The 23,610-nt window shown below is 37.7% G+C and overlaps 5 protein-coding genes across 5 annotated transcripts; 2 read left to right on the top strand and 3 right to left on the bottom strand.

Annotated features, from left to right (window-relative positions):
- Positions 1–795: 795 nt before the first annotated feature.
- LOC110864832 (replication stress response regulator SDE2) lies at positions 796–4,458 on the top strand. The gene is made up of 3 exons (XM_022113992.2): positions 796–1,552; positions 3,027–3,570; positions 4,065–4,458. Exons 1-3 carry the CDS (start codon positions 909–911, stop codon positions 4,209–4,211), a joined length of 1,335 nt encoding a protein of 444 aa, XP_021969684.1. The 5' UTR covers positions 796–908; the 3' UTR covers positions 4,212–4,458.
- A 234-nt stretch (positions 4,459–4,692) lies between these two features.
- Positions 4,693–6,628, bottom strand: LOC110944441 (putative RING-H2 finger protein ATL21A). The gene is made up of 2 exons (XM_022186106.2): positions 5,891–6,628; positions 4,693–5,309 (listed from the first exon to the last, which is right to left on the bottom strand). Exons 1-2 carry the CDS (start codon positions 6,582–6,584, stop codon positions 4,891–4,893), a joined length of 1,113 nt encoding a protein of 370 aa, XP_022041798.1. The 5' UTR covers positions 6,585–6,628; the 3' UTR covers positions 4,693–4,890.
- Positions 6,629–9,937: 3,309 nt separating this feature from the next.
- On the bottom strand, positions 9,938–11,271 carry LOC110864834 (putative RING-H2 finger protein ATL21A). Its single transcript, XM_022113993.2, has 2 exons — positions 10,549–11,271; positions 9,938–10,418 (listed from the first exon to the last, which is right to left on the bottom strand). Exons 1-2 carry the CDS (start codon positions 11,243–11,245, stop codon positions 10,162–10,164), a joined length of 954 nt encoding a protein of 317 aa, XP_021969685.1. The 5' UTR covers positions 11,246–11,271; the 3' UTR covers positions 9,938–10,161.
- Positions 11,272–15,454: 4,183 nt separating this feature from the next.
- LOC110864835 (phosphatidylinositol 4-kinase gamma 4) lies at positions 15,455–17,828 on the top strand. The gene is made up of 2 exons (XM_022113994.2): positions 15,455–17,192; positions 17,283–17,828. The coding sequence occupies exons 1-2, from the start codon at positions 15,837–15,839 to the stop codon at positions 17,655–17,657; spliced, it is 1,731 nt and encodes a 576-aa protein (XP_021969686.1). The 5' UTR covers positions 15,455–15,836; the 3' UTR covers positions 17,658–17,828.
- A 1,013-nt stretch (positions 17,829–18,841) lies between these two features.
- Positions 18,842–22,196, bottom strand: LOC110864836 (E3 ubiquitin-protein ligase SINAT3). The gene is made up of 3 exons (XM_022113995.2): positions 21,483–22,196; positions 20,396–20,782; positions 18,842–19,426 (listed from the first exon to the last, which is right to left on the bottom strand). The coding sequence occupies exons 1-3, from the start codon at positions 21,732–21,734 to the stop codon at positions 19,061–19,063; spliced, it is 1,005 nt and encodes a 334-aa protein (XP_021969687.1). The 5' UTR covers positions 21,735–22,196; the 3' UTR covers positions 18,842–19,060.
- Positions 22,197–23,610: the final 1,414 nt, after the last annotated feature.

Below are 23,610 nucleotides of genomic sequence, written 5' to 3' on the forward strand. Positions count from 1 at the left end.
GAGATTAGAGCTCCAATTTCAGAATTATTCACTTTGAATCAATAATCTGAAAGACGTTTGGTGCTTTCGTCACTCCTCTCAAATTACAGCTACGCTCCTACAGCAATGATCTAGAACTGCGAATCAATAATCTGAAAGAGGTAAGCAACATATTTTTATGTTCATATATTAAAACTTGATGAAATATTCTCTTCAAGCAAACCATTGAAACCACTGGATCTGATAATATATTGAAGTTCAATTTCTATGTGATGGGGCGTTGATGGCGGCAGATCCGGTGGTGGTGGTTAGGTCACGGGTCAAGAGATGGAGAGGGTGAAGGTGATGAGGGTGGTGATGGCGGCATATTTGGTGGTGGTGGTTAGGTCACAGGTCAAGAGATGGAGGGGATGAAGGTGATGGGGTAGTGGCGGCAGCAGATCTTGGTGGTGGTGGTGGTAGGTTAGGGGTGATGGTGATAGAATGGCAAGAAGAGAAAGAGAGCTGATGGAGAGGGAAAGTGAAAATGTGAGTAAGATTGAGAAGTGTTGTATTGTTTTATTTTTTTATTTTTTGTATTGAAAAGGTAAAAGGACTAATTTGCTCTCATGTGCGATTCATGTGACTTGATTAACTACAAAAATTCACTTGGTTAGAGTCAAAGGACTTAGATTGTAATGGGTTTTACAAATAAAGAACTGTAAGTGTAATTATTAAAGTTAAAGGCTATCCATTGCAATCTAATATAAACATAAAGGACGAAAATTGTAATTTATCCTTAAATAAAACTTGAAGATCTGACTGCCTACATGTGACATGACGTAAGACTTTACTTTATAAATACCACAATCGATCACACCTTGAAACCCTTTCCCCCAAATCAGTCTCCATCAAACCATTTTCACTCGTAACCACACCGATCAATCCCAATGGAGCAACAACCTGAATCCAAAATCTATCAACTAATCGCAAAACTCTTAAACGGCAAATCACAAACCCTAAATTTCCAAACCCCAATTATCCCAATCTCCTCAATCAAATCCCAAATCCAAACCCTAACCTCCATCCCCCCACACCACCAGCTCCTCCTCTCCAACGGCAAAGCCCTAAGCGACGATTCTTCATTCCACCATGAGATTTCCTCGAATTCAACGGTGCATCTTCTGTTGCGTCTACGTGGTGGCAAGGGCGGGTTCGGGTCGTTGCTCCGTGGAGCGGCGACAAAAGCGGGGCAGAAGAAGACAAACAACTTTGACGCGTGTCGCGATATGAGTGGGCGGAGGCTGAGGCATGTGAATGCGGAGAAGAAGATGGAGGAGTGGTTGGCGGAGGAGAAGGAGAGGAAGCTGGAGAAGGTGGCGGAGGAGTTTCTTAAGAAGAATGCCAAGAAGGTTAAAAAGGCGGGTGGAGGCGATGGGGCGGAGAAGTATGTGGAGAAGTACAGGAAGGATTCGGAGAAGTGTAGGGAGGAGGTTGAGAAGTCGGTTAGGGAATCGCTTTCGGGTGGGTTTTTGAGTAAGAGGAAGGGTGTGGAGGATGGGGACGGGTCGAAAGCGAAGAAACTTAAGATTTGGTAAGGATTTTTATTCTTATTATGCATTGATCATTTGGTTGATTCTATGCAGTTAATGCGGTAAAATATTGGATATCGCTCAAGGACCGATATTTGAGATATAGGTTATCTCGGTGAGATATCGGTGGTATGTTGGTAATTTTAATGTAATGCAGAATTTTGATATATAGCAATTTAACACTAATAATTCAGTGATATATCGGTGATATATCAGTTATATCGGTCAATATCGCCGATAATATCGGTAACCGATATTTTACTAAGGGACTGATATGACCGATACAACCGATATATCACCGATATTAACTGCAATGGGTTGATTGAGACTTGAGAGGCTTGGATTTATAAGGTTTTGTGCTTTTTATTAGAAACCTATGAATGCTATGAATTTGAAAATGATTTTAAAGTTTTAAAGCACCTTAGATATGCCTTTATAGTAGAAAGTAAACGTTTGGAGCTTAACGATAGTTGCTCATGCTAATGCTTGTATTTAGGAATGTAGACTACAGTAGAAGGTAAACATCTGGAGCTTAGTGGTTATTGGTTAATGCTAGAAGTTCATGCTAGTGCTTGATAATAGAAGGTAAAAAATTGCATCATGCTGTGGCAAAATGCAGGGTGAATGCTATGAAAATACTATCTTGGTATCTTGGTCTGAGTGAGCCATAAATGTGAGATGTTTTCTAAATTTGATTATGTTACTTAGTCGATAATTTTTTTTTTGTTTTTATAGGGGTGTGGTCGTGTGGGAGATTTGGTAGACTCATGTCAGTCATTAATATCACCAATTTACCACCACCTTGGTTTATATGCGCGCATCACGTGATGTGGTGATGAGATCACGCCTTGCAATACTGCAATGTGATCCCATGATGTGTGCACATGATGCAATAAGATGCGGTGCCTTATGCAGTTGACCCGTATTTTAACAAATTGGACCGTGATTGCAATGGTTGTGGTTTTTCAAATCTGATTGAACAAATCTCACCATAGATTGTGCAATGGGCTTGACTTGTTAAACATATTATACTCCACTGATTGAACAAAGCTAACTAGAGATGATGAAAATATCTTATTGTAGTGTTTTAAAGTTAACAAGTTAAATTTGTAGTACTTTTTATTAACGAACGCCTCACATAAGTGATGCGTGCTCTTCACGTTGTGAATCACGCATCGGATCACTGCATAGATTTTGTAACCAAGTTTACCACCAGATCATACTCATCTTTTTTTGCCTTGATGGAATGTAATTGTGAGGATACGTTATGTCAAATAACTTATGTGTATTCACGCACTTGTTTTTTTCCGATCTGGAATTGTGTTTGATGGTAACTTAGGTTTTTGCTAAAGAATATTTGGTCTGAGGTGAGAAGTCAAGTGAGACAGAACATAAAAGTTTTGAATGCTAGATGTTAAATCACATTGTTGTGTTCAATTTTTATCTCCATAACATGCATCTATATTCATTTTGTAGGATGGGTAAGAGAAAAGTGGATGATAGTGACAGTGATGACACGGATGAGGAAGATAGTGATGATGAGATGGATGAAGAGAATGAGAAATCTGCTGTTACAAACAACGAAAACCAATCAGACTCCAATAAGGAACTCGATGGAAGTTTAGCATCTGTAACTGGTGGGAAAGTTGAAGGAGAATCTTCAGTTGGGTGTTCATCTGAGAGTGCATCAGAGGAAGAGAAGGAGACTGTTACCGAACGACATTTGGGATCCATTAAAGATTCCAATGATAGAGTTACTTCTCATGAAGTAGTTGATGTATCGGTGAAACATGACGAGAGCATAGTGAATAACTCAACTGATTCTTTTCCACTTGAAGAAAAACAGTGTGAACTTCAGAGCGTTTCAAATGGGCAGGAGGCTGGAACTACTGATGGAGAAGCTACAATTTCTGATTCTAAAGTGTTAATCGATAAAGAGAATGTGTCTACAAAGACTGATTGTGTTGACGTTTTGAAGCCACTGAATTTTAATGAGTTTAACTCAGCAGCAGAGCTGGAGGTAATGCTTCAATCTAGACTGATTTTGGCCTTCGCATTTGTCTATTTTAGTTTCCGATGGTTTTTCTGGAAAAAAGTTTTTCCGTTCAATTGTTTCACTATAAGATTGACAAAATCTTTTTACGGTAATTCATTTAGGACACAACTCTACTTTGTGAAACTGTCTTAATGAATTCTTTTTCTTCCTTAATGGAGGCTGTATGTTCATAGTTGTTAATAGCGCTCATAGCGGGCGGTATAGCGAATTGCGTAGCGAGCGCTCGTGTGTCGCTATCTGATTTTGGATTCGCTATTAACAACTCTGATGTTATGTTCTAAATTTCTACTTTATCCAATAGAGAAGGCTTATTTTCAAGGCAATTGATATGTGATTCGGAGAGTGATTACTTCTAAGAACGTCTGCCATTGTTTAAATTTTATAATTTACCTGAGGATGTAATTAATTTGTATAAGTGACTTTCTGTATTGACCTCGGTTATTTTTGTTTACTATTAGGTTCTTGGTATGGAAAGGCTTAAAACCGAGCTTCAGGAAAGGGGATTGAAGTGCGGTGGTACTTTGCAAGAACGTGCAGCCAGGCTTTACCTTCTGAAAACCACTCCAGTGGAGAAGCTACCCAAGAAGCTGCTCGCTAAGAAGTGATTCACGAAATCTTCACTTGGTTTTGTATCTTATACATGAAGGTTCCTTTGTTCTTCCTGTTCTGTTTACGAATTTTATGCATTACAATTCTTTCGTTATGCAAATGTAGCTTGGAAGAATTTTAAATACTATAAGTTTCTCTATGTGGTATTTTAAAAAGTGTAAAATATTGTTAATGTCATGCCAACTCTGTCCTAATGTGTCATCATTAATACAATTACATGGTACTTGTCTTTTGGTCCCTTAATTTGCATTTGATATTAGTTTCTTTCTTTAGCTTAAGTATTTGGTCGACTATTAAATTTAAGGCATTCGTAGCAGTACATTGTGCTTGAATTGGTGTTACTCATTTTCAACTGAAAGGTCCTTTTTACCGTTGAAAACAGTTACATGCTGATGTGGATGAGATGTATAGTATCTTGGTTGACATGGACAAAATAAGTTAAATAATCTAGTTTTGCAGATAAGAAAAGCTAACAAGTTTATCTGTAAAAATGTCAATAGAATTGATCCGAAATTCCCAATCTGATTTTTCAGTGCTTTATTTTGGATTTTGATATTACAGACTGATTTATTATACAATCTCTCATTATTTATCTTGAGAAGAACGAACATAAGCAGCAGGGATGCGAGAAGCCGAGATCAAGTATTGAAAAAAACAATAAAACATATGAATATGTTACGAGCTAGCGGAAGGTGAATTTCGGCAAACCGGGCATGTCCCTCTCACCTTAAGCCACTCATCAATACAGTCAGCATGGAAGCAATGTCTACACTCGGGTATGCATCTGACTATCTCTTCAACATTGTATTCTGCTAAGCATATGGAGCACGTTGCATCTCCAAGTCCTGGAAGGCGTTTACTTTCTCCTAGAACCGCTTTTGCGTAGGACTCTATGGTCGATTGGTCCAGACCTATGACCGTATTTCTATTTGATACGGTGGTGGTGTCTGCCGCATTGAGTGCTGCGTTTCTTGCAACCCAGGTGGCTACCCTCCTGCGGTCCCTGCACATATAACATGCCAAGGCAATTGAGGCGGCTATGGCCGGTAGGGATACGGCTACAATTACCAACGCTATTATCTGATGTTTATTGCCTGAAAATGTACATTAGTGAGAACTTAGTTTAAACGAAGACTGACCAGCTTACATTCTTTGCAGTTAATATCGATGTTGTATCACCGATATATTGGTTATCGGTCCCATGTAAAATATCAGTCAGAATATGGGTACCGATATTATCAGCGATATGCCGATATCTGACCAATATTTGACGATATATCATCGATTTTCCCGATATCAATACCTTTCTTTTTAGTTATACCATTCTTCCTCTCAATGTTTCTATTAGTGTTTTAAGTCTTAATTGTTAATTGTTAGTGTTTTAAGTGTTAATCAGTTCTTACTTGCTACAATTGTTAGTGTTTTGCATGTTGCAAAAGGTTAATTTTTTAATGGCAGGAGAGTATACTGAATTGTTAGTGTTAAATTTCTATATATATAAATTCTACATGGTATTAAAATCACCTATATCCCACTGCGATAACCTATATCTCAAATATCGGTCTTGACTGATATCCGATTTGTTACCGCATTAATTGCTTAGCTTACATTCTTAGTCAAATCAAGGATAATTTGCAAAAAAAAAAAAAAGTCTTAGTGAGAAACATTGTCTTACTCTTTTTGGTATTGTCAAAGCAGGTAATATCTTGCTTTGTGGTATTTGTATAACCACAAACCGCGCCACGGGCCGTACACTCTGTACAATTAGGGCTATTCCATGTTAAAGCTAAATCCATATTAAGGTTAGATGTGAGTCCTCCTTGATCTTGCCACCATGCTATGGGGGTAGTTATAGAACCGATGATCCTACACGAGGTTTGGTTAGCCATTGTCATAGCAAAATGCTCAGATGAAATAGCTAAAGTAGAATGCGTAGAATTGCTTATGCAACCAACACTGATGTGATTAGACATGTCGGTCTCGACCGGGCAGCTCAAAAGAGTGTAGTTTTTACTTTGGGTACCCCAAAAAGGTGAACCCGAAAGGTCTAAAGTCAAACGTCTAGCGGCAGAACAGCCTGATGGATCGTAAACTTGGACAATTTGAGATCGATAATCAATGGCTCGTACTGAAAAGTCTCCTGAATTTGGGAGGTTCAGTAGCAGTTTTCCTTGTTTGTCACAACGTAGGTTAAAGCCCGGATAGCCACACATGTCCTGTTGTTGACCCACCACACGAAACGGGAACTGGATCGAGTATGCACTCGAGCCACAGAAGGAAATCGGGCATTCGTATGGTGATTCTGCTAACGAAGGTGGAAGAACATGAAGTAGGATTAGGAGGTACAAAAAGACTTTGAAATCCTCCATTGATGCTTATTCCAATGATAGATTGAGAATGTTAAATGTTGTCTATAAGAGAACATCATTGCACTACAGGTCAAATGTGTTTGGCTTTTTGAACCTATAAACAGCTAACCTACATTTTTTTATAATTAACTAAAGTCAAGGGTTACGTCCTTTGTCTTTTGGGTGTAAAAGCTTATCTTGTATAAGTTTTTGATAAAGGTCAACTTAGTGTTTTGTATATAATAATCACATAGTTGGTGACATGTTTTTTTCAGAAGGTGGTGGTTCTATTTAAAAATCTCAAGGTTGTAGTTTTTTTTAATGTTTTTTTTTTTTTTTTTTTTTTTTTTTTTTTTTTTTTTTTGTAACTATTAGGGTTGGGTCTTCGTTATCATTTGTTGAGTAAAGGACATTCGGATCGTTGGATATAGGGTTGTTTTATGACGTCCGGTTTTGCTTTGTTTCTAGTGAACTGTCTTATGATTATGATACAATGTTTTGCAAGAAAAACATGGTTTTTCTTGAGCAATACTAAACCATGTTTACATGTATACAAAAAATGATTACGGAATACTGATTTGAAGTAAAAATGGATTAACACTAAAGAAGTATATGCTAAATTGTTTGAAAGTTTGTAATCATGGATGTGACTCGTGATTTACAAAGCCTGCCAGTACAAACATGAGGTGAAACAGAGGGATGTCAGTTAGATTTTTCGCGCTAAAAAATTATTTTGTTAATTAGCCTAAGGGTGTAAGGGGTGCTCACCTAATAGGTGAGTCCCCCCTCTTACACGTAACCAACCAGAATAAGCCACGTCAACTCCCCTCTAACACTCCCCTAATACCCCTTTTTGATGGCGGCACTCCCCTATTAGGGGAGTTGGTTTCGAAAGTTGTGCCATCTTCGAAAGATGGTTTCGAAAGATGGCAGGGGACGGCGGAGGACGGCTGAGCAACGGTCTCCCTCGAAAGTTGTGCCATCTTCACGCGGTGAACCCACACCCAAAACCCACCCCGATTCGGGACCCCGCGGTGATGGCGGCGGTGTTCCCGATCGGGGAAAGGCCTCACCGAAACCCCTTACCGAGTACGCCCCGGACACCCTAAGGTGTTGCCTTTCTTTTAGTTTGACAGCCAAATTTCGCTAGTACAATAGTTGAAAGTGAATTTTATTTTGACTTTTGAAGTTGAATATTATTGTGACTTTTCTGTTGAAAAGTTATAGTTCCACCAATAGCACAATAATACCAGGGAACCACATATGGGTCTTTCTGCTTGAATGCCAAAGTTTCTGCTGTGGTTTCCAAAGTGGGAAGGGTGACAATGAAGATTGTGGAGCAAGGCGAGTGGAGAGCGGTGGTGCATCTCTTGTAAGTCATTATTCAAGGTTATAAACCAGTTCGAATGGTCTTTGAGAATTGAGAGTTGTGTTTGTGGATTACACGTCGTGATTTATCAGATTAGATAGAGATTTATGTTGATGAAATTGAATTAGATAGTAAGCTTTGGTAGTGTTTGGTATGCTAGAAGAAGATGCGGAATGGAATGGACCATTACGAGGGAATGAAGAAAAAAGTGTTTAGTTGGTTAATGGAATAGAATTACCCATTCCACAAGGCATTCAATTCCCTCAAAATCATTTCCTTTCATCCTATGTTTTTTTTTTCATTTCATCCCCTCTTGTACCCTTCATTAACACCACCACAACCCACCAACTCCCCACCCACCAGTCGCCAATAGCAACCCGCCATCGCCTCCGTCGCCGCCACCCACCCGCCACCGTTGCCACCCACAACTGCCTACACCGGCGCCTACCACTGGCGCCGCCACCGCCACCAACCGCCAGCACTGCCGCCATCCACCAGCACCGCCTCCGCTGCCATCAACCACCACCACCACCAACCGCCACCGACGACCACCGCCGCCGCCAACACCTATCACCACCCACAATCACCGCCACCGACCCACCACCACTCACCGCTGATTTTATTCCTTCGTCTTTTCTTGCCTACCAAACAATACACGGTAATAATTCATTTCATTCCCAGAGGGTAACCAAATAAGACATGGAATAGTAATGATCAATTCCTTCTCCATTCAATTACCCCATACCAAAGCACGAAAGCCAGGATCTTTTAGAAAATGGATTCCTATTCGAAGAGTGCATAACCGCATGGATAAGCTCACACTAATCCGTCAATTAGGATCTAATTCGATATTTTCCTTGAGAGGTATCGGGAAGGAAGTGCAATGGAATAATATCGATTCAGACAGAAGAAAAAGTTCTCGATTGATTCAAACACTGTACCTATGGGATAGAGGAAGAGAAAAAAAGCGAATATTTCACATAGTGCTTTTAATCAATCTGATTTATTTAGTACCATTCGCTCAATATGAGAAAATGAGTCCAATTATAAAGGATCAAACACATGGGACTTAAAAAAAATAGAGGGAAAATATTCATATTAAATAAATCAAAATCAATAAAATAAGTAATTGAATTAACTAAACTCATTGCCATAACACTACCCCATAAGAACTTGACTATTAACTAAATGCCCATTCAATGTGTTGTGGATTAACCAACTAAAAAAAAATTAAAAAGGGAATAATGTATTTTAATAATCTCAACTATTTGTCGTTGGCCAACAACAATCCCAACTATAAAAAAAACCACGGATGGTCTCACTTTTTAACCTATTGTCCACCAACGGACATTTTTTAACAAAGGTCTAACACAGCTAGTTTTTTGGTGACGTGGACGTTGCCGTTGCACAAATCTTTATTATTTGATAAGGTGACTGCTTATGTGGCACTCTCATCACCACCTCACCTCCACCTCACCACCACCCACCACCACCACCATTGCCATTAGCCATCACCACCACTTGTCACCACCCACCACCACATGACCTTCACCACCTGACCTTCAACCACCACCACCACCACCCACCTCCACCACCACCACCACCACCCACCTCCACCACCACCATCAACCATCACCACCACTTGTCACCACCCACCGCCACCTCACCTCCACCACCACCATTCGTCACCACCCACAACACATGCAACCCGACACCATCACCCCGTCTATAAACACCAACAACCACTATAATTTGAATTAAGCCCAAAAGATTAATTCCAAAATCAGACTAATATTAAAAAACAAGGCCTAAATAATATTCGTGTTAAACGAGCCCGCACTCCCGCGTCACGTAACTTGATTAAACATCGACGTTATTATCTCCATCAACAAGTTAATTCAATACCCTAAAATACACGTCGATAACAGTAAAATTACTAACATTCATCCCCCATTTTAGTGGTATCCATGATTAACCTAAACATCCTCACAGAAACACAAACGTGTGCTTAAATTAAAATGTCATGCGGATTGAATTATCACTTTAGTATGTTACACGATACAAATATTAGAATAACAAGGTGTCTCAGTGGATTGAACCCATGTTATCCATTTAAATACATGTAGGTAACATACAAATACATTTACAAATCCAAATTCCACTTAACACAATGTTTTAAGACCATATCAAAACTCAAGTCCAAAGGTGACTAAACTTCATTTCTTATATTTAGTTCATTACTCTTGCACCTGGACTGCACATTCCACTTTTATGGTCGGACTTTATGGTCGATTGGTCCAGACCTATGACCGTATCTCCATTTGAAACGGTGGTGGTGTCTGGCGTGCTGGGTGTTGCGTTTCTTGCAACACAGGTGGCTACCCTCCTGCGGTCCTTGCAGATATAACATACCAAGGCAATTGAGGCTGCTGTGGCTGGTAGGGCTATGGCTATGATTACCAAACCTATTATATGATGTTTATTGCCTGAAAATGTAAATTAGTGAGATTTTAGTTAAACTAATACCGACCCGCTTACATTAATCTTAATCAAATCAAGGATTATTTGCAACAAAAAAAAAAGAGTATCAGTGAGAAAGATTGTAGATTATCTTACCCTTTTTGGTATTGTCAAAACAAGTAATATCTTGCTTTGTGGTATTTGTGTAACCACAAATCCCGCCACGGGTTGCACACTCTCGACAATTAGGGTCATCCCATGTCAAAGCTAAATCGATATCTAGGTTAGATGTGAGTCCACCTTGGTCTTGCCACCATGCTATGGGGGTCGTTATAGAACCAATGATCCTACACGCGGTCTGGTTAGCCATTGTCATAGCAAAACGCTGAGAAGAAATGGCTAAAGTAGAATGTGTAGAATTGCTTATGCAACCAACACTTGTGTGATTAGACATGTCGTCCTCAACCGGGCAGCTCAAAAGAGTGTAGTTTTTACTTGGGGTACCCCAAAAAGGTGAACCCGAAAGATCTAAAGTCAAACGCCTAGCAGCAGAACAGCCAGATGGATCATAAACTTGGATAACTTGAGATCGATAATCAATGGCTCGGACTGAAAAGTCTCCTGAATTCGGGAGGTTGAGTAGCAGTTTTCCTTGTTTGTCGCAACGTAGGTTGAAGCCCGGATAGCCACACATGTCCTGTTGTTGACCCACCTCACGAAACGGGAACTGGATTGAGAATGCAGTTGAGCCACAGAAGGAAACCGGGCAGTTGTATGGTGACGCTGCTAACGAAGGCGAAAGAACATGAAGTAGGATTAGGAGATATAACAAGACTTTGAGATCATGATCCATTGATGTTTATTCCAAAGATGGATTGAGAAAGTTAAATGTGTATTATGAGAACATTATTGCAATAAATCAACACATTAAGTCAAATGTGTTTTTGGCTTTTTGAACCTATAAACAGCTAATTTACATTTTTATTATAATTAATAAAAAGTCAAGGGTTACGTCGTTAGTATTTAGGGAGTAAAAGCTTATCTTGTATAAGTTTTTTATAAAGGTCTACTCATTGTTTTGTATTATTGTATATAATAATATCTTCAGAAGGTGGTTGGTCTATTTTAAAATCTCAAGGGTGTTTTTTAAATGTTTTTGTGTAACTAACCGGTGTAATTTGGACCCAACCGGCCCAAAACGATCATTTTTTCACTTGGAACCGGTAAAAAAAGGGAACCTGTAAGGAACCGAAGTAGTCATTTCTTTTCTTGGAACGGAACCAATCAAATTTCACTTGGTACTGATGTTCTGAATCAGTTGGTTCAGTTTGTTACGATACTGGTACGGAACCAACACTCAATACAGCTCACGATACTTAAAAATACTATGTTATGCATAAAGGAGTTGTACCAGAGGCTTATGTGAGTTTTCAAAATAACTTTGATATTATACTTTTAACTAAAAAGTATTTGGTTTTTTTTACTTCTAATCCAAAAGTATTCATCTTTTGCAAATTTAAGCTCACAACTTTTTTACTTTCAACTTTGGTCTTCTACTTTTCATGTTTTGCAAATTTTTTGTTTATGTTTTCCTCGAAATTTTGCGAGTTCACACGGCGCAACGTGCGAATATAGTTCAACGTTTTTACGTTTTCTTCTAAATTTTATGACTTAACACGACGCAATGTGCGTGTGTTGTTCAACGTTTTTACGTCGTCTATTTTTTCTTGTTATAAAAAAATAGTAAGGCCACACGGGGTGGTCCATTATGGAGTCACCATAACGAGTGATAGCATGTGGAACACCGCCCCGCCCAATTCCATCACTAGTGATGGAGTGTAACGAGTTATGGGCATAACGCGTTGAACTTTGAGGAGTGATAGGGTATGACTTGTACATTGTGCATTAATACTTGTACATTGGAATCCCATCACTAGTGATACCACCCCCCCTACATTTCTATCACTAGTGATAGAAATTTGGTTGATGACATGACATGATTTTATTGGACAATGGGAGTGATAGAATCTACCACTAGTGAACCACCCCTCCTCCCCTAACAGAGAAGCAATGATGGTTTGTACATTGCTCTCGAGCAATTACACCATATACTAATGTTAGTTCTAAATAGTATAAGGACGTAGTTGTTAACTAGAGGTCCCTACATTTAAATATAGTCTTTGCATGCAATTCTAGATGTCCTTGCATGCAATTATAGGTGTACCAACACGTAATTAGTTATTTCTTTTTGGTCTCTCTTTCTCTGGATCCTTCTCTTATTATACAAGTTCAGATTTCCTTTCCATTTCATACTAGTCTCATTTACACTAATAATACAATATTTTTTTTGACACAAAATATTATCATTCCACACGAAAAAGGGCAATTACAAAGCAATGACAGGTAGTCGGGCAACAAGTTGCGCCGCCACCCCTTTTGAATAGAAAAACAATTTAGTAACCGAGAAGCCATCACAAGTTTTTGGTGAATGGTGTTGCTTCGAATCATGTTTTGGTGAATGGTGTAGTAATGAAAACATTTTGAAGAATGGGGAATACGCTTGTACGACCAGCGTATTGTCAGAATCTTTGGCTATTGCACTTGTACTATAAGTGCATTACACATAAATCCAATTCACATTCGCGGGAGATAATAGCCAATGATTCTGACAATACGCTGGTCGTACAAGCGTATTCTCCATTCTTCAAAATGTTTTCATTACTACACCAATCTCCAAAACATGTTTCGAAACAACACTCAAAACGTTATAAAATGGACGATTAGGGACTCAGATCGTTAAATTTTTTTATTTTACACTCAAGTGGTTAAAACCATTAAAACACAGCGACTAAAAAATAATTTAATATTAAACAAATTCAAAAGTACATTGTCTTAAAGGATAGATCATTGATGACGTCATCCTACAATATTTCGAAGAAGCTTCCGGTACTAAAAGGTTTGCGAATACTAGGAAAGAGAGGAGGAAGTTTCCTAAAAGACAAATAAAGCCAGAAAATTGAGTGTGTGTTTTTAAGATATAGTTATTTTACCACCTCTACTTTATAGTTTATGTATGAATATACCCTTTACTTCCCTCAGTTGATTACATATACTTAGATAGTTAGATCTCTCATCTCTCTAATTCGGAGATGAAACTTGCTCCATCACTTAATATATTCAACTTTGATCGTCAACCAAAGAAAACAACTTAGACATATTATCCATCATTTTTTTATATTTTAATGCCCTTTTTATGTAAACGAACTAAAATAAGCATGAAGAAACACCAAGTTAATCCGGAGATTAGCTTGTGGTTTGTGTCTCGTCCAAATAATGTTAATCTTCTTTCGATCTCGACAAACAACTGCGATGATCCTGCAAAACAATCAACATACCGTGAAGCTCGTTACAAGGAGAAGAATAGGGGGTTCTCCTCGTAACCACCCTCCAGCGTGAGAATAAGAATTTTCTTTAAGGATAAAAGTGTGTGTGTATTAAGTAAGAGAGCGATCCTTAAACATGTAGCCGAAGTTCTCTATTTATAGCCGAGGTGAGTTGTGAAGGAGATGGTCTGATGAGCCTTGGGCCTGAGGCAGACAACAAGGAATATCCATTTTGCCTCTCCTGTCACGACCGTTAGTGTTCACAAGTGAGGATGTAGTTGGCGCACGTTGAATGGATCCACATGGCTTGACGATTGTCCTTGTTGTCTGGTCTGGCATCAGCAGTTAAGTGGAGATCATGGAGCAGTGGTAGCCACACGCTGATTGGTGCCACGCACGTGTCCTTGTGTACTTCCTGTCCCCTGCACGATTGCTCGTCGTGCAGCATTACAGAGTACAGCTTGTCATGCGCTCATTGGTTTACTGCTCTGCCAATCGTACCTCTGTACTGTCCAACACTGTCTTGCCGGCGCAGGTGTCTCTGCGTTTCTTGGACTTACGCCAATTCGTTCATAGAAAAGACTAAGTGTTGGATTTGATCTATTCTGGGTATGGCCTCGCGCGTGGCCTGACGTTAACTTGTGTAGTCGGCGCAAGATTATTGACCATACCCCTTCAAAGCCTGAATCAACGTGTTAGGTTAACCTAAAACATAATTTTATAGTTGACATGCCTTTAATGTGTATTTGTGTAAGGTTTAGGAAAGATTGAAGGTTATAGACATGACAATGTGACCGATGCTGCGAATCTGGGTCTTATATCCAATTGAAAAATGAAAAGCATGTCATATACCAGTGAGTAAATTAGCAGATTACTTTATTACCCTATGATAAAGGAAAAGAGAACAAAGATAAAATGTTTACGTGCATAGTTCGGGTAAACACATAAGTATGTTTTATTTGTCTCATACCCACGAAACTTTTAAAGCAAGTCGCGTACCTGACCCATGTCTCATCCCCACGAAACTTTTAAAGCAAGTCGCGTACCTGTCACATACCCGAATGGCCGTCTTGTATGGTTCAGGTTCTAGTCTTCTAGAAGGGTGATTGTATAGTTATAAAAATTTGTATGTATAAATAATTGAAAATAACCATTTACAATTGTGAATTTAGTTATATGCTACCAAGTAAACTCAATTCAGACTTAAGTCTTAACCAAATAAATAACTAGCATGATAAATTTAAATACAAAAAGAAAAAAATACTCACCGGCATCAAAGAAATATTACAAGTATCTGAAACAACGATGCCATTATCTTTTGAATCTACTAATTCAATTTCACACTATCAACAAAAAAACCCTTTTAAACACATCTTATATTTTTTTTCTTATATTTACGTGTAACTCATTCAACGTCAACTCTAGCAAAGCCTAAGCGACCTACACTCAAGCTCAACCCTAACTTTGACCTCATTTAATAAACAAACATAGTAGATTTTACTAGATTCGCAAGCTCAAACACGTCTATTATTTATATTAAGATAACATCCTACACCTTTTAAAAATACATGATTATTGATAATTGAAAACATACGAAAAAAAAAACCCTCAAACTTGAAGGGCTAAAATTGCTAACTTTCCAAACTCTCAAACATATTTGTCCAAAAGTCTTTCACTCTCTCTCTACACTCTCTCTCCCCTTTCGTTTCTTCTCGTTCAAGCAGATAACTCGATCAATCAACGTTCATCATTCACCTTTGAACCAGTCAAAATCCATAAAAAAATACCTTCAATTGCCCCAATTTTATCGGCTATATGGTCTCTTCCTCATACTCCATTCTTTCTTGATTCTTACCGGTAAGAATCCCCTCTTCTTCCATTCACATTTTACTCTGTAATTTCATCTTCATTCATCCTCCATCATCAATTACATATCATTTCCAAGGTTAATTACACTATCTAGGGTTCTTCACAGCATGTTTTGACCTAATTTCTGCATTGACTGTCTGATCTGTTAGAATTTAGGTTAACAAATTTAGGGTTAACAAACTTAGCGTTAAGATGACGTCAGCAGGTGTTATTGCAATTAATCCACGTAGTGAGGACTCAATTTTGCCCTCATATGTTAATATTCAAGATGGGATTATGATTCATTTGGCTATATCTGGTAAAGTGGTTCCGATGAGGGTTTCGGAGTCGGATTCGATTGCTTCGGTGAAGCTTCGGATTCAAAGTTATAAAGGGTTTGTTGTCAAGAATCAAAAGTTGGTTTGTGGAGGTAGGGAACTGTCTAGGGGTGATTGTTTGGTTAAGGATTATGGTGTGAGTGATGGGAATGTAGTGCATTTGGTTGTTCGGATTTCGGATATTCAAGTGATTAATGTGAAGACGTCGTGTGGGAAAGAGTTTACGTTTCATGTTGGGAAGAATCATGATGTTGGGTATGTGAAACGGCAGCTTGCGAAGGGGAAGAAAGGGTTGGTTGATGTTGAGGAGCAAGAGGTTTTGTTTAAGGGTGAGCAGATCGAGGATGAACGCCTTATTAATGATATTTGTAAGAATAATAATGATGCGGTGATCCATTTGATTGTTAGGAAGTCTGCCAAGATTCGCGCAAAGCCTGTTGAAAAGAATTTCGAGCTGTCGATTGTTGCGCCGCAGTCGAATGATTTGAAAGAACGTGATCTTGCGGTTAGACAGCTTAAGAATGGTGGTCACGGTATAGAGTATTACGGGTCGGTTCCTAAAGAAGGTTTAAACAGAAATATTCGGTTGGAGCCAGTGATTGTTAACCCAAAGGCTGCTATCCCGTCTGTACTGCTGGACCTTATTAACTCTACGTATGACGGTTTACTAAAAGGGAATTATCCGATAAGGTCGTCCGAGGGTACAGGTGGAGCGTATTTGATGATGGACGCATCAGGGAGCAAATATCTGTCCGTCTTTAAGCCGATCGATGAGGAACCGATGGCTGTAAATAACCCTAGGGGGTTACCGTTATCAACGGATGGTGAAGGGCTAAAGAAGGGGACAACCGTCGGTGAGGGCGCGTTGAGGGAAGTTGCTGCCTACATTTTAGACCACCCGAAAGGCGAGCGTAGGTCGGTTTCCGGAGAACACAAGGGTTTTTCTGGGGTCCCGCCTACATTCTTAGCCACGTGTTTGCACAAAGGGTTTAACCATCCTGATGGTGTTAAGGAGAAGATTGGTTCGTTACAGATGTTCATGGAGAATAATGGAAGTTGTGAGGATATGGGCCCGAGTTCTTTTCCTGTAGATGAAGTACATAAGATCTCGGTGTTGGATATTAGGATGGCTAATGCTGATCGGCATGCTGGAAATATTTTGGTCAGTAAATCGGAAGATGGTCAACCTGTTCTTATTCCTATTGACCATGGTTACTGCCTGCCGACCAGTGTACGTTTTCATGTCTTTGCTATCTTAATCATGATCGTATTTTAGTTTTTAAATGTAAACTATATAATGTGGATTTTTATTCTACTGCAGTTTGAAGATTGCACATTTGATTGGCTCTACTGGCCGCAAGCGCGTCAACCGTTTAATCCTGAAACAATTAATTACATCAAATCACTAGATGCGGAGGAAGATATCGCGCTACTTAACTTTTATGGGTGGAATTTACCCTCAGAGTGTGCACGGACTTTTCGGATATCCACTATGTTACTAAAGAAAGGCGTTGAGAAAGGATTTACGCCTTTTGTCATTGGAAATATCATGTGTAGGGAAAATTTGAATACAAAATCTGTGATTGAAGAAATAGTCGAAGAAGCAGAAGGTCTTGTTCTTCCTGGTTTGAGTGAGGCTGCATTTATCAAGACTGTTTCAGAGGTCATGGATCGTCGCCTAGATTCGATCTGCTAACGAAGGTTATCTGCTAACAAAGGTTTAATAGAATATAAATAAGTAGCATGTAACTTCATTTCTTTTGGTGTATAAGAACCTACCTATGTGCATATGTTTTCGCCACATGTGTTTATGATGGTGGATATGTTTTAAACTCTTCAGCAGTTAAAAGTTGCTTGCTTTTGATTATTCGTTTGTTTGGATTGGATTGGTCTCAAACCTGTATTCTTTGTTTTGCGTGTTGGAAGCTCACGGCTGTTTTTTTAAACACGTTTAACTGTAGAGTTTTCTCATTCGCAAATAAAGTTTCCAAAACCTGTTGGTATGTGAAGATCCATATGATAGATCATGACCCCATAATGAGATTGTGGGGCATGCACACAAATAAACATCACTCATAAAGGAATGTATGGAGTAGGATCAAATACAAATCACATTTCGCATACAAACTGTAAGAACCATTTAAAAAGTGGCACGTGGCATCCAACCAATTATAGAGAAATGATAAAATAATATCCTAAATAATATCAATTATATTGAATTCCCTATAATATACGAACAAACAATTAATTCTTTATTTGAATCTTCCTTTTGTTTTCAATGTGCTGATTAAGAAAAGTGTTGATATCATTCAAATATCTGCAAAAATCAATTATCTTGATTAATTTTCATGTGCTAATATAGTTCAAAGTGCTACTTTTATGTATGCATTTTTTGGTACGTGCTAATTTAACTTTTTTTAAGTGCTAGGATCTGTTCTTACAGTTTGTACGATAAATATGGTTTGTACTGGAACCAACCCTAGCGACATCAAATATCATTAACGCATTTTGGGTATCTTGACCAACGAGAGGAGAGATCTATAGTCAAACGTGGCAAGTCTTCGCTCAGGGTATACGGAAAATAAAGCCCTTGAGCTCTTTGGTAACAATATTAATTGGTGTAAGAGGCCGGTTGTCACGAATGTTTGTTAAGAACATTAACTTAGGATGTTGAAAGTAAGCTTCTTTTTTTACTTATAGACTTGGATCAATGTGTTTTTATATGTTTGATATAAATCCACCCTACAATGGTTCTTTTTCTTCATTAATAAAGCCAACAATGGGAGCCAATTATGATTGCATCAACATTGTTGTCATTATAGGTTTTATGAGACCAATTTGACTGTATGTAGGTCAAGAACTAATAAGAATCATCTCATATAAGAACAAAATGCTACATTGTTAAAAATTCCCTTCATATAGAAGTTGCATCCATATGCTTTGCATAAAGATTACTCACACCAAAGATATCATTGTCCAAAAAGTTCCCACACAAATATGAAAAATACGCCCCCTTCGACCATTCTCTTTTGATTTCTTCTACGGGTCGGTCCACATTACATAAATAAAGACGGGACCCACAAAACAAGACAAGCAAGTTTAACTACACAGATTTGGAATGCATACATTGCTACCATCAGAGTTAGGCGGTTCTTTCCATATCCGACCAGTGACCCGCAACTTGAGTTCTTTCCTATCTCCCCCCGAGAAAAAGAGGGCCATGTTTCTCTGTATTATGAGCCCATCATGGCTGTCCCTAACTTTTCTGTGACCGTCTCTTATGCTTCTAGGGGTACCTTCCCATATGAGTTTTCTGCCATTCCCACCAACCTCCAAACTGTAACGGTAATTCCTGGCGTCATTTTCGTCACCCATGAACCGGAGAAACGCCATGTAGACTGGAGCCATGCTGAGCTGGAACGCCTCAAAGTGGAGACAAAAATATTGCCCATAGCAGTTGAAGACCTGTATATGAAAGGTTGAAAATTAACATGAGAAATGAGGTGAACAGTGAACTTTGACTTTTAAGTCAAAGTAGAGTTGCCAAAATGAATCGGGTGACTTGGGTTGTGTTTTACCTCAATCGGTAAAACAAAACATATAGCTTATATGGAAACGAGACATTGCGTTAGACAGGTCGCACGGGTTTAAAGTCGAACAAAGTATATTTTTAATGCATACAACCACCTACAACGTGTTATTCAAAGAATTGGGTTATAACCGTAACAATAGAAAATGAATTACTAATCTATGCAAGAAACTGAAAGTGGACAAAACGGGGTTCGCCGGTGTCCAAACCGTAATGTTTTTGTAATGATAATTCGCACATTAATTATTCTCTAAAAAATTAAAAAAAAAATGAATAGAGGTGTTTGCGGGTCAACCAATTAATCCTGGCTGTTTTGACCAGCAAACATGACCCGCGACCCAACAGTGCCAACCTTGCTTTGAATTACAAACATAACATGAGAAGGCAGAAACCGCATTAAACTTTACAAATAAAATACACATATTTTGTAACTATGTAACCATATTAAAGAAGTTGAACTCAAAACAAACTAACTCTCAAGTTGAAAATAGGTATGATTTTTGAGGTAAAAGGGTAAGCTTTAAACCTCCAAGTAAACATGGCCAAGTAAAAAATAACAATAATTTTTTTTAGAAAAAAGTTGTGAATTTATTACCAAATTTATAAAAATGAGTTGATGCTTGACCTTGTGAAGTCAAAGGAAGAAACTTTCAAGTTCAAAGTAAACCAATGCAGCAGATAGATTTGAACCAATTGATTAGATGAATAAACTACTAGTCCATATTTATTACTTGACCATTTGACCAACTAGTTTTCAACTTCAATATATATACACTACCATAACAAGAATACGCTGACAACTACCATAAACTTCATAATAATAATCTCAATTCATATATACTAACCGTAAGCATCCATGTGGCATTTTCAACTTCGCGTGGATTGGACTTAACATAGCGATGGTTGAAAGTGTATCCAGAGTGCATATCTACTTTATGGTCATCCCTCAAATGGGAAACGAGATACGGGATATCCCCAACAACCGAGCACTCTGATCCAGCATACGGACAGCTGTACGGCCTAAAATTGCATAAGGCCTCATGTTTAAGCTTATTATAGTACGGGAAGATCCCGGGGCACCCAAGGGAGCTGTATTTGCATGGAAACTCGAGTGATTCGGCCACTTTTTCCAACGCTAGGCACCTTATATCCCCGAGTTCTTGTCGACAAGTTGGACACCTGTTGTGTACACGCGTCTTACAGGTGGAGCAAATCGTGTGTCCGTTGTGACACTGCACAAGATCACAAACAATCAGATTTTACCGAACGTTTAAGTTTTATATACACTCCATTACATGTCTTAGATATAGGCACTTCGCTTTCTAAGTCAAGCCAACTAACTTATAACTTCAAAACCGACACAGAGGAAGCAAAATATCAAGATATATATATATATATGTAACCACATGATCAGTCACAATAATATTAAAATAGATTACTAAACATAATTGTGCTACAGTCTCAAATCAGTGGTTTCTTATCAGATATATTTCATCTTTCCAATTAACAGATATTCAGTTGACTTTTGAAGTCAAACTAACGATTTTAACTTCAAATCTGTCACAATAGTTTCTAAAAAAGTTTCCAAGATGGGTTCATTGACTTCATGATAACTTATTAGTCATTACAGATATTGGAATAAACCAAGATGAATGCAAACTGGTAACAAATTTCACATTAAATTTGATAAATAATAATACTTTGACCAAAAAGTCAAAAAAATATTAAAAAAATAAAATTAATCATACTTCTAAGCCCTAAAACCCCCCAAATCACACCAACTTCAAATCTGAAGAATAAGATCATGCATCATATTCATGTAAAACTCAATTAAGATAGGTCAAATACAAAAGTCAAAGCAATCTAATAACACCAAAAGTCAAATCTACCATTTCATACAATCATTAAAAAAGATAAAAGAAAACAAAAAACCTGATGAATTGGAGGATACATTGAATTGGTACAAACAGGGCATTCAAGAAGCTCATGAACACTGGTTGTGCGATTAATAGTCAAAGGAACAACAACATTAACATTATGAGTTTTCAAAGAAGAAAACTGTGGGATTTGGGGATTGTTTTGATGATTGTGATGGTGATGATTATAATTATGATTATGATGATGTGGGATTTCATCTTCTAACCCATCAGAGGTTGAAACACATTCAATGTTATCCATTTCCATTTTGGAAAAAGAAAACAGGTTGAATCTTGATCAAGACTATGTGGGTTTGGATTATTTTTTATCAAGAACAAGAAAAGATTGAATCTTGATCAAGATTATATGTGGGTTTTGATTATTCTTGATCAAGAAAAAGGAAAGATTGAATCTTGATCAAGATTATATGTGGGTTTTGATTATTCTTGATCAAGAAAAAGAAAAGATTGAATCTTGATCAAGATTATATGTGGGTTTTGATTATTCTTGAACAAGAAAAAGAAAAGATTGAATCTTGATCAATTTTATGTGGGTTTTGGGTATTCTTGATCAAGAAAAAGAAAACATTTTTTTTATTTTTCCCTCCCAAATTAGGTTAAAGATGATGAATCCATAACCTGGGGGAGGGAAGAAAAGGGGGTGCTTTTCTTTTCTTGATAGGTTTTTGGTATATTTGTTTTTGTTTTGGAGGATGGAGGAATGAGATTGGTGGACAGGGTTGAATTATAGAATTTTCTTGAATTATATTGAACGTGTTGACTGTTGAATACAGTTGAGAAGACTTGAATTTTGGTGTGCAACTGCAAGACAATAAATTCGTTTTTATTTTGTTTCTATGTGTGGAATAACAATATAACCTAAAATGTAACATTGAAATTAATATTTATTGTTTGTTAAAAAGTATGCATTTAATTGTATTAAGTAAAGTACATGTGGGTTGGTTAAAACTATAAATTTTGGTGTTTTGTAAACATAACCTGTGTGTGGAATAACACCCCTACCCTTTTGGATAAGAGGTTTGGTTTGATGATAATCATGTTTTTTAAAACATTAGGTAAGAGATGAGGTGATAGCGGATATGTTGTATCATGTATGAGATGAGAGGATTCATTTTTAGGTTTACTATAATAAAACAAGATCAGCCTCTATAACGATACAATGAGTTGGGACTCACTTATAGGTGTGTTAACAATCTCTAACAGGATTACGATGAATATATTAACTCAACATCCCTTAAGATTATCAAAGGTGGAATCACAACACTCGTTTTCTTTCTTTGGGGTTGAGAAAAATTATTGCCGTACATAATAACAAGAAACAAATTCATTCTAAACTTAATTCTTCCTTAGTCGACCAGATTGAGATCTATTCATGACTTGCCACTTGTCATAATACATCAAGGCGCACCGCGCATGTAGCAACTCTGTCTAGTTTACGCCATTTTTTATCTAGATTTCAGAGTCTTCTGCAAGACCACAACGATCTTAAATTGCTAAGATCCTTGTGAAAAGAATCTAGAGATCCCCTACGGGATACTATTAACGATTTAATCAGGATTTCTCAAGCACTGTATTGTTTGAGATGCGTTTTCATGGAATAAGGCGACAAATTGTTTGTCCAGAAAATTTAGAAATACTATGTTTATGGTGTTAAATGTATTATTTACACCAATTTCACATATTATGTCTATTATATCATACTAGGTTAGTTCCCCGTGTGTTACACGGGTTGAAGAATTTAAACTATTTAATAAATATTTCTTGTAAATACAAACCAAAGAGGGAGACATTTATATACCAATTGACATAAATAAGTTAATATAAAGATGATGTATGTTAGTATTATAAAATTTATCAGAGAAGAATGTAATCAAACTGTCGCTAAAAATAATACAAAAATAAATATATTATATAATACGTATTATTGTATTTACGTATTACATTACATTTAAATTTAATGATAAATAAAAAGATAGAATGGATGTAAATTACAAAGACACTCAATGTTTAAAAAAAAGATGTAACATGAATAATGATAATTTATGAATATTTTCATTAAATCCCCAGGAAGAGAGGACTATTGAATTCCTCCTCCCTTCAGTCCAATTTGAACTAACACCACG

The sequence above is a fragment of the Helianthus annuus genome, chromosome 6 (genome assembly GCF_002127325.2).
Source record: "Helianthus annuus cultivar XRQ/B chromosome 6, HanXRQr2.0-SUNRISE, whole genome shotgun sequence".
In the NCBI taxonomy this organism is placed as follows: domain Eukaryota; kingdom Viridiplantae; phylum Streptophyta; class Magnoliopsida; order Asterales; family Asteraceae; genus Helianthus; species Helianthus annuus.

Bases quoted from the DNA above. Each gene is read 5' to 3' on its own strand.
- LOC110864832 (XM_022113992.2), top strand. From the start codon at position 909: ATGGAGCAACAACCTGAATCCAAAATCTATCAACTAATCGCAAAACTC. The intron at 1,553-3,026 runs GTAAGGATTTTT...TTCATTTTGTAG, and splicing joins GCGAAGAAACTTAAGATTTG to GATGGGTAAGAGAAAAGTGG. The intron at 3,571-4,064 runs GTAATGCTTCAA...GTTTACTATTAG, and splicing joins ACTCAGCAGCAGAGCTGGAG to GTTCTTGGTATGGAAAGGCT.
- LOC110944441 (XM_022186106.2), bottom strand. From the start codon at position 6,584: ATGGAGGATTTCAAAGTCTTTTTGTACCTCCTAATCCTACTTCATGTT. The intron at 5,310-5,890 runs GTAAGACAATGT...GTACATTTTCAG, and splicing joins CTTTGACAATACCAAAAAGA to GCAATAAACATCAGATAATA.
- LOC110864834 (XM_022113993.2), bottom strand. From the start codon at position 11,245: ATGGATCATGATCTCAAAGTCTTGTTATATCTCCTAATCCTACTTCAT. The intron at 10,419-10,548 runs GTAAGATAATCT...TTACATTTTCAG, and splicing joins TTTTGACAATACCAAAAAGG to GCAATAAACATCATATAATA.
- LOC110864835 (XM_022113994.2), top strand. From the start codon at position 15,837: ATGACGTCAGCAGGTGTTATTGCAATTAATCCACGTAGTGAGGACTCA. The intron at 17,193-17,282 runs GTACGTTTTCAT...ATTCTACTGCAG, and splicing joins GTTACTGCCTGCCGACCAGT to TTTGAAGATTGCACATTTGA.
- LOC110864836 (XM_022113995.2), bottom strand. From the start codon at position 21,734: ATGGAAATGGATAACATTGAATGTGTTTCAACCTCTGATGGGTTAGAA. The intron at 20,783-21,482 runs GTTTTTTGTTTT...GATCTTGTGCAG, and splicing joins TGTATCCTCCAATTCATCAG to TGTCACAACGGACACACGAT. The intron at 19,427-20,395 runs GTTAGTATATAT...TTTCATATACAG, and splicing joins ATGCCACATGGATGCTTACG to GTCTTCAACTGCTATGGGCA.